Raw genomic sequence first — 10,543 nt, forward strand, 5'->3', positions numbered from 1 at the left:
AAAAAAAATTTAAATTAGGTGTTAACTCTTCAATTTTGTTAGGATTTTAGCACCCATGGGTTTTATGACATTGTCCTAAGCTTGTATCTCGTTTAGTAAAATGTTTTCTCCTGCAGTTCTGATTTTCACATTTATTTTTAAAATTCGTAATAGCTGCAAAGAAAATAAGCCAATTTGGATGAAGTCCTTTCTATTAACTAGAGGTCAGTATGAGGTACTACTAGAAAAAATACAGACTTTGGAGCCAGATAAATGTGGATTTGCATTTCCTGCTCCTGTCTTTCCTTCTAGTTGCAGCCTGTTGGATGATGTCCTCTACCTTTTTCCCTATCTGTAAAATAGAAGAACTCTTAAGTTTGTTGTGAAGAACAAATAATATTAGCGCTTAGCCCAATGTTTAATATGTACTGGGTATTCAACAAAGGTTGACATCTCCCTACTTTTCACTTTCTGTAGTTAAACGGTTTAAAGCACTGAAAATATAACGGTGGGATTCTACATGTTAAATCTCATTTCATTAAGTTAAAAATATTCCCCTTTTTTATGTTTATACCATGCCAGACTGCTGTTCCTTTTTTTTTCTTTTTTTTTTTTAAGACAGAGTCTCATTCTGTTGCCCAGGAGTTCAGTGGTGCAGTCTTGGCTCACTGCAACCTCCGCCTCCTGGGTTCAAGCAATTTTGCTGCCTCAGCCTCCCAAGTAGCTGGGATTACAGGTGTGTGCCACCACGCCCAGCTAATTTTTGTATTTTTAGTAGAGATGAGGTTTTACCATATTGGCCAGGCTGGTCTCAAACTCCTGACCTCAAGTGATTCACCCACCTCGGCCTCCCAAAGTGCTGGGATTACAGGTGTGAGGCACTGCGTCTGGCCTAAACTGTTCCTTTTGATTTAGATATACAAGAAATTCTGATTTGGGCATACAAGAAAGCAAGATGCCCTTTTAAGTCTCATAAAACTAAATATAGAAGTCCCCATTAAAATAAGTATAAAATTTCTATTTCTAGCTCAAACATTGACTACTCCAACCTTAGTAGTTAAATCCTACCATGTTATGTCTAGCTTTTCACTCAAAAAAGGTGTCTTATTTCACTAAATACACTTATTCCACACTCCCAATTCTCAGGGGTTCTTTTCTCCTTTTAAAGTCTGTTTGTTATGGCTGGGTGCAGTGGCTCACGCCTGTAATCCCAGCACTTTGGGAGGCCAAGACAGGTGGATCTCGAGGCCAGGAGTTCGAGACCAGCCTGGCCAATATGATGAAACCCTGTCGCTACTAAAAATATAAAAAATTAGCTGGGTGTGGTGGCTCGCACCTGTAGTCCCAGCTACTCGGGAGACTAAGGCAGAAGAGTCACTTGAAAGTGGGAGGCATGGCCCGGCGCGGTGGCTCACGCTTGTAATCCTAGCACTTTGGGAGGCCGAGGCGGGCGGATCACGAGGTCAGGAGATCGAGACCACGGTGAAACCCCGTCTCTACTAAAAATACAAAAAATTAGCCGGGCATGGTGGCCGGCGCCTGTAGTCCCAGCTACTTGGAGAGGCTGAGGCAGGAGAATGGCGTGAACCCAGGAGGTGGAGCTTGCAGTGAGCCGAGATCGCGCCACTGCACTCCAGCCTGGGTGACAGAGCGAGACTCCGTCTCAAAAAAAAAAAAAAAAAAAAAAAAAAGAAAGTGGGAGGCAGGTTGCAGTGAGCGAACATAGAACATAGCACTCCACCCTAACAGAGTGAGACTCCATCTCAAAAAAAAAAAAAAAAAAAGTCTGTTTATTATGGAATTTAATGAGGTTTTGAAGAACTATTATAGTTTATCAAAAGGTGTCACTTTCTTTAACATTTTCTAAACTTTTAACAAATGCGTCTTCAGTTTGACTTTAGGCAATATAATCTGATATTATTTACTGTTTGAAATACCGACTTTGGGAGGCCAAGGCGGGCGGATCACAAAGTCAGGAGTTCGAGACCAGCCTGGCCAACACAGTGAAACCCCATCTCTACTAAAAATACAAAAAGTTAGCCAGGCGTGGTGGCAGGTGCCTGTAATCCCAGCTACTTGGGAGGCTGAGGCAGGAGAATTTCTTGAACCCAGGAGGCGAAGGTTGCAGTAAGATAAGATTGCACCATTGCACTCCAGCCTGGGCGACGGTGCAAGACTCTGTCTCAAAAAAAAAAAAAAACAAGAAAAAGAAAAGAAATTTTATTTATTTAGAGTAATGAATACAGTAATTATATCCAGAATGGTAGAGGCAATTGCTCAAATACCATGTAATATAACAAATCTGTATACCAATAGCTAGCCTCTTTTTCTATCAGTGATTCCTTCCACTGTTACAGTTTTTCTTTCTAGATAACCATGAGTAAGTCCCTTAGAATAGTTGGAGTAATTTCTTGCTGTGTATTTTTCTTAAAGCAGGGCCAGCCAGCACAAGCCTCTCCATCAAGTGGAAGACAATCTGGGAATAGTGAACGTAAACGGAAGGAACCGCGAGAAAAAGATAAAGAAAAAGAAAAGGAAAAAAATAGCTGTGTTATTTTGTAACAAGTGTTGGCTTCTGTTGGAACCACCTATATGTCATGAGAAACAAAACCACAGGAGGAAAGGAAGAAAAACCGATCAATACCGTCTGTGCCTGATTTCCCAATGGATTTTGTTCGTTTTTTCAGGGGAAAGGTTGTTACTTAGTTACAATCAGACTTTTTCAAGTCACACAATACACTCTTTATGAGCTGGAGTTTCATGTTACAAGTTGGAAATGCTGTGTGTTGTCATTCATGAATAATACTGCACTTGTAGGCAGATAAGCAAATCACAGCAAATTTTGTGTCATAGTGACATTCATAACTCATATCAGTTAGTAAGCTATTATATCTTCTGTTCTAACAATGAATGGAGGTAATTGATTTAGTCTGATTCCTTCCTGAAATCTAAATATTAGCACAATAGTTTCTGAAATTTTACAATGTTAAATTATGATCTAATCCATGAGAAACCACGGGTTTAACATAGGGATTCAAAAAAACAAAAACAAAATAATAGGAATAAATAACCCTTAATTGTATATTGGACTAGTTCAGCCCTTAAACAGCTTTACCTTTATTTAGGAATGTACATTTTAGGTATTATCTTGAGAATTGATCTTGGAGCTTAGATTTAATTTAGATAGCAAAAATAAAGATTTGTATTTCTTTTCCAATAGCAAAAAGTTACATAACACTAATACTTATAACCTATCAATATCAGATATTAATGACTTTGTAGTGTTGTAAAATTTTGAGGAATTTTGGAGTCTTTATCATAGGTAACCTGGACCACAGTTACTATTTATTGACAATGTGATTGACTGTATGGAGGAAAGCACAGTGGATGCTAGGCTTTGTAAATATGGGGATGTAGAAAAGCAGATAGTTCAGTGTCTACCTTTTTCTAGAACTACCTTGAACCTTAAATTTTAAGTCATGTTCATTGCTAGAAAATTAAATGTACTTATTAAAGCCAATGAAAAAGCACATTTCTGAAAGGAAGTTAAGGATAATCTCTGTGTCTTGTAAAAAGACATTAATAAAAATCTGAGAGGGCCAGGCGCAGTGGCTCATGCCTGTAATCCCAACACTTTGGGAGGCCAAGGTGGGCGGATCATCTGAGGCCAGGAGTTCGAGACCAGCCTGGCCAGCATGGTGAAACCCCATCTCTAATAAAAATACAAAAAATCAGCCGGGCATGGTGGTGCGCGCCTGTAGTCCCAGCTATTCAGGAGGCTGAGGCAGAAGAATTGCTTGAACCCGGCAGGCAGAGGTTGCGGTGAGCCGAGATCACACTGCTGCACTCTAGCCTGGGCGACAGAGGGAGACTCCGTCTCAAAAAAAAAAAAAAAGTCTGAGAGTAGCTAAGAATTTGGAGGAATTTATGTAAAAGCAATCAGAGTTTTTAACTTATGGGAACCAAATAAAACTATAACCTCTTATAGAGTTTATAGAACTCAGAAATAATATTTATTTAACTTTATTATGTGGCCACACGTATTTTCCTGTGTTTCTATATATAGTTTGGAAAACTATCCTTAATAGTCTGTTTTATATGCCTTATATTTAAAAGTTTGTTTTAGTTATTTTGAAAGACTGTTGCTGCTGCAAATAGTTGTGTGCTTTACATTCTAAGCTTCAGTACATTTATTTAAGGGCATCATAATCTGACCTGAGCATCCACTTGGAGAATGTTTTTTTGTGCGTGGTCTAGGGTGACAAAAGACCACAAAAATGTGTGGTCTGGATTTTTTCAACTACGTCATTAACTTTATGATCCAAGACCAGTTATAGGATGAATCTATATGTAAAAATAGAGTCTTATTTATGGAAGGAATTATTCTAAGGGAAAAATCCAGGGTCAAGCTGTATCTTTTATGTCCTTTATATTGCATGTCTATTTCTGTTACACAATTTGTTATTTCTTCAAATTTCCTATGGTAGCATGGTAAATCATCAAAGAACCTGTTTGGGATATAAAACTCTGATAGAAAATATTTAATGAGCATCTTGATTATAACCTAGGATATGTATACATTAGTAAAATTACCAGATATACTACAGAACTCTCTATTGGCTCAAACAGGTTGACCTCAATCCAAGTTGACTCTTGCTATCACTCTATTGGCTGAAGGAGGTAACTCAAACCTCAGGGTTTGTTTTTCCCAGGACAGATAGTAGTGATCATGCATTATATTTTAATAAGAAAAACAAACCACTAAACCTTGAGAAATTTTAAAAAGCATAGTTGAGGCATATTTTTTCATAATTATATACTTATCTATTTATTGCCCATGGAAAATATATGTGTAGAAGTATTTCTTCTGTTATTTGTTACTATTTTCTTAATTTGTTCCAAAGAAAATACTGCCATACTGCATTCCCTCTCGAAGGAAACAAAACAAAACAAAACTCACTCAAAACCAGCAGTGCTGCTATCAGATAAGTAGATGTCAATGTATACTTACAAGGAGAAACTAAAAAATGTAATGTGTTAATTCAGCCTTTTTCTATGTAATATTTCCAAGTCAGACTTTCTTACATTCCTGGAATTTACTTTGATACACCAAGAATAATAATGATAAAATGTTTGCTTTGATTACTGTGGGGGGGAAAATGAAATATTCAATTGTATTAAAACAAACAAACTTTTTAGAGATACTGGTTTCCTGTCCTTGAAGGGTATAAAGAATTTAGATCATGCCTGTAATCCCAGCACTTTGGGAGGCTGAGGCAGGTGGATCACCTGAGATCAGGAGTTCGAGACCAGCCTGGCCAACACGGCAAAACCCCGTCTCTACTAAAAATACAAAAATTAGCCAGGCATGGTGGCGGGCACCTGTCATCCCAGCTACTTGGGAGGCTGAGGCAGGAGAATCGCTTGAACCCAGGAGGCACTGATTGCAGTGAGCTGAGATTGCACCACTGCATGCCAGCCTGGGCAACAGAGCGAGACTCCGTCTCAGAAAAAAAAAAAAAAAAAAAAAAAAAAAAAAAAATTTAGAGCTATTGTGTCTTTATTTTCTTAAATTTTGCCCAAGGTAACATGTTGTATATCCAGCCATTTCATTGCTGGTTTGGGTACATAGGATTTTGAAAGTGGTATATTAAAGTCTTTCCTTCCAAGTATTTTGTAATACTTGAAAATTATTAGATGTATACTGCTAACAAAAGTTAGAACTTAAACATTTTTGTTTTTATCATTTATAGCCTAGATTAGGGACATACTTGCATCAACCAAATCATCATTAGATTTGAAAATAGGTAGATGAATGAACAAATATGGTCATTGCACTTTCCTTTTACTTTCAGAGTCTAAGTATATTCCTTAAGGTTAGTAACCAGTCTTTATTAAAAATATAAAATTTTTCTTCATGTCTAATCCCATTGCATCCACAATGCTGTGATTTATAGTACATGATCAACACTTAAAAGTACTTTATGTATGTGTGTTTCTGAAGCAAGTTTTCATGACCTCTGTTAGATTCTCAAAAGAATTCAGAACTTCCCTTCAATTTAAGAATCACCATTTTAAGAATACATGTGTACATATACACATTAAGCAGTATAAAGCAGCTAAAATTGGCATTGGTTTTACACTGGTCCAGTGTGCTTGGGTAAAGTAACTTCTTCCATGTTTCAAGGTCAGGTTCAGAGTTGAATGAAGCATAGATTTAAATTTAGGATTAGGCTTTGGAATGTATCTTGTTTTTATTGTCTCATATTTCTAATATTGACTACTTATCCCATATTCTGTTTCAAATTCTTTCTCATATTTCAAGTTCTTTCTCATACTTCTTGATCTTGGCTTAACTAAGCAAGTCAGTATCACAGACTAGTTGACTGAACCCAAGATTAACCATTTTGCACTTGCACAAAACCTTAGCATTTTGCTTCCAATGAATCAGAAAGTCAGTTCACTAAGAGACAGATCATGAGAGGAAAGAGAACTAGAGGCCAATAAATAAGAAAATAATTGTTCATATATTAATGTTGGCATGTGAACTACATATCTAAAATCTTGCTGGAGAAAAATCGAGGCAAGAATTTCCAGAACTGTCCTCAAATAGCTCATTTATTTAAGTTTTGTTAAAAAGCAAAAGCGAATTGATTACATTTGGTTAACTTTTCCTATTCCATGCACAAGTTACCTTAAAACATGATAAAAACCTTATGGGCATTACCTATCACACAGTACTTATGCATAAACTTGTAATAGTAAAATTACTAATGTTTGATAAGATGGAGGCATTACAAATAGTCTACAATTTTTATTTTAAGGAATTGGACATGAAGAATTCTAGATCATTTTGTGTCTATAAACCCGACTTTCTGTCTTGCCTTGGGCAAACTTTCTGTGCCTCAGTGTACTCTTTAAATATGTGAAGGATGCTCTTTTTGATTAAGTGCTTTGCACTCCTGAATAAAGGACATAGTATAAGCACAAAGTATGACTTAAATTATCACAAATATTACACATCCTATGTTCTTGAATGTGCACACTTTTTTCTCAATAACAAAATGTATCTTAAGTCAGTTTTTTTAATGCTGTCAAAATTTGTAGAATTTTCTTTGAGTATGGCATCATCTCTTCCCAAATGCATTTTACAGTTGCTTTTGTGTTCTATAGACTATAGAGTCAAAATCAAGAGTATTTCGGGAGGATCAGAAGCATTTAAAAATCTATTTTTTTCTACTATCTTTCACAGATCTAAATATTTAGATTCTCTTTGCCTTTTTCTCCATGGAATACAGTGGTATCAAATTACTAATACAGTATATAAACTTTGTTTGCATTGGTGGAATTCATTTAGATCTCTCAAGTAATATTTGAGGGCTATATAAATTGTGTTTTTAGTGTAAAATGTTATTTGATAATGTGAAGTTAAATCCCTTTTAGAAAGTGACTGAAAATGGTAAAGGAACTCATCAGAATCTTAGAGTTCTTAAGTTCTCTGATAATTTAGTATCTTTTATTAATGATGTCCAACACCTCTAAGACTGTCAAGAAAACATGAAGAATTGAGGTTACTCTTCTCAGGTGACACTTTAAATATTAAAATCAGAGGCTTCCTGAACAAAACAAATTGCAAAATAGAAGTAATGGCATGGGAGAGGCCAAATGCAGGACTCTGGCAAATTTAACTTATTCTGAATATCTATCTAAATTTTAGTTCATGCATGTTCTTATTAATCCTGGTGTTTCTGCTCTTAGATGTTAGAGTTTAATAAATTGTGATATGCATATATTTTTTTACATGAAGGATTCTAGTTTCTAATTTTACTTTTCTGATCTCAAGAAAATTAAACTTGAAAAACAGGGTAAAATTCTTCAACTATTGCCTCAAGTTCAGTTTTGTCCTATTGTCCTGAGAAAGGAGATTTAGACTTGTCTGCCTAACACAGGTATTTTTGAGGGCATGGTACTATCCCAGAGAAAGTGTTGAGATACCATGGCAGAAATACAAAACCTAAGCTTTGAACCCCAGTAGACTTCTTATTCTGCCATTAAGTCTCTCTACTTTATCTGATATTCTAAGGATTTCTTCAAACCACTTAATAATTTGTCACCATTAACTTTAATATCCAGTTTTAATATGCACTGTAATATCCTGCTTTGAGAAGAAAGAATGCCTCATAAATTAAGTACAAAACAAAATGTTTTGGAAGGTGATCCTGGCTCCTTTGGCTCTCATAATTGTTTTATAGCTGAAAATAAAAAGTCAAGAAACTGGCCCGGTGCAGTGGCTCATGCCTGTAATCCCAGCACTTTGGGAGGCTGAGGTGGGTGGATCACCTGAAGTCAGGAGTTCGAGACCAGCCTGGCCAACATGGTGAAACCCTGTCTCTACTAAAAATACAAAAAAAAATTAGCCAGGTGTGGTGGCACATGCCTGTAATCCCAGCCACTGGGGAGGTTAAGGCACAAGAATTGAACCCGGAAGGCAGAGGTTGCAGTGAGCCGAGATTGCCCCTGCACTCCAGCCTGGGCGACTGAGCGAGACTCTATCTCAAAAAAAAAGTCAAGAAACTGAAATTCCCATTTAAGTTCTTAAATCAGTGATCTGTCAAAATAGGCCTTGTAACTGAAATACCTTACAAAGCAGTTCTAACTCAATGTGTTTTTAAAAAATTTTTAATGAACCTTACATTGTGAACATAATTGCAACGTGTTTTAAGACTAACAGTATTTAATCCTTGAAGACCTGTCTTGTATGTCTCTCAAATTTGTCATAATTTTTATTATTGTTTTTCACTTATGTGAAATAAGCATTTTTTTCAGGGTACATAGGGTATCTTTGTTTTACAGATTTTTAAAGATGAGGTTTTGAAAAGCCCTCAGAGGTTTTTGTTAAAAGACTATCTTGCTTAATAAATGACAACTTCTTACAGATTCACACATTACAAGTCGGACAATATAACAGGAGATTGGTGTGTGACTGCTACAAAACAGTCAGCAAAAGGAATCATGTTTGCTTGTGAAACTTCAGAGGTACCCTGAAAGTCATTTCCTAAAGCTAGTGCATGTGAATCTTTTCCTTCAATTGTGCAGGATAATTGGATTGAGGCACATATTTTGAGGAGTAGCAAGTGGAATGGTATAATGATCACAGAGAAAATTATCTTGAAATATAGCAAGGAAGAGAAACAAGTTTTCTTTCTCCACTTTATTGTTGGACTAATTGGGTCAATTTGCTGTGACATATCAAAGATCTCTTTGTGCCAGGCCAAGATTGGCTACTGAGTTCTCCAAGCGTTTTAATATATAGATTGCATATGAGTGCCTATTTTTTCCTCCTCCTTTCATTTTCTATCTTAATACCCTTTTTACTTCTGAAATAATTCATCTGTTTTGCTTTATGACCAGCTTTAATTTCAACTGAGGAATAATAGCAACCCTAGAGATTCATAGGAAAGAGCATTGAAATACATTTTTGTGTAAAGATACCTAAAACCATCTACCCAGCTTAGGGTTGAACTGAATTTCTGTGAAATAAATTTGTTTTAAATACTAATTATTTTAAAACTACTTAATTCTTAGAAACAATGTCTTCAGTTTCAAAAGTTTCACTTTGGGAGGATATTCCTAAAAAGGCATACATAGATGGTAAAGTATAAAATATTTCTGACAGAATTATTCAGTATTATTCAACACTTACTTTCATGTTTGTTATTGTACCACAAAGATAGTGTCATTGTTGGATTAAAATGTTGGCTGTTTTTGTTAATATACCTAAAACTGTAACCAGTGAATAACACCTGTAGTATTTTTTATTATAGATTATATTTTATTTCAATAAACTTTGATATTTAGACCAAAGTTTGCTCTGTATGTTCATGTCATTAAGCTACAAAGTTAAGAAAGATGAGCGGGGAGATGGGGAATTGACATATTGATTCACATTTACCTATAAGTCTTAGAATATTTGGGCCAACTTTTGATAAAGAGAAAATTTCCCCACTCCCAGGAAGTAGACAGTTAACTCTAAATCATGTTAAAAAAAATTAGCTGGGTGTGGTAGCATGTGCCTGAAGGCCCAGCTACTCAGGAAGCTGAGGTGGGAGGATCACCTGAGCCCAGAAAGGCGATCATGTCACTGCAGTCCAGCCTGGGCAACAGAGTGAGACCCTGTGTCAAAAAAAAAGGTAAGTGTTGGTGAGAAAACAAAAATCAGACCCTCATATGTGACTGATGGGAATATAAATTGGTGCAGTCACTTTGGAAAACAATCTGGCAGTTCTCTCATTGTAAATAGAGTTGCCATATGACCCAGCAATTCATTCCCAGATATATACCCCCAAAGTAACAAACACATGTACACACAAAAACTTGTACAGGAATGTTCATAATGGCATTATTCACAACAGATAAAAGAAAACAGCCTAAATGCCCATCAGCTGATGAATGGATGAACACTATGTGGTAGATCATACAATGGAACATTATTCAAATCAAGAAAGAAATGAAGTACTGCTGTATACCACAACACAGATGACCCTTGAAAACATCATGCTAAGGG

At 36.1% G+C, this 10,543-nt stretch overlaps 1 protein-coding gene across 4 annotated transcripts in view; it reads left to right on the plus strand.

The window, feature by feature from the left end:
- LOC116463515 (ubiquitin carboxyl-terminal hydrolase MINDY-2) overlaps nucleotides 1-9,843 on the plus strand; it is a 95,877-nt gene extending 86,034 nt beyond the window's left edge. The window contains exon 10 of one of the 4 annotated variants that reach the window (XR_009212080.1): nucleotides 2,413-2,516. Coding sequence is in view for 2 of the 4 variants with exons in the window: in XM_032146644.2 (XP_032002535.1) it covers nucleotides 2,413-2,541 (129 nt within the window). In the remaining 2 variants the exon portion in view is untranslated. Of the gene's footprint in view, nucleotides 1-2,412 lie in introns of all 4 variants that reach the window. The other 3 variants (XR_009212081.1, XM_032146644.2, XM_032146645.2) reach the window with 3 other exon arrangements.
- The last annotated feature ends 700 nt before the right edge of the window (nucleotides 9,844-10,543 follow it).

The sequence above is a fragment of the Hylobates moloch genome, unplaced genomic scaffold (genome assembly GCF_009828535.3).
Source record: "Hylobates moloch isolate HMO894 unplaced genomic scaffold, HMol_V3 SCAFFOLD_40, whole genome shotgun sequence".
In the NCBI taxonomy this organism is placed as follows: domain Eukaryota; kingdom Metazoa; phylum Chordata; class Mammalia; order Primates; family Hylobatidae; genus Hylobates; species Hylobates moloch.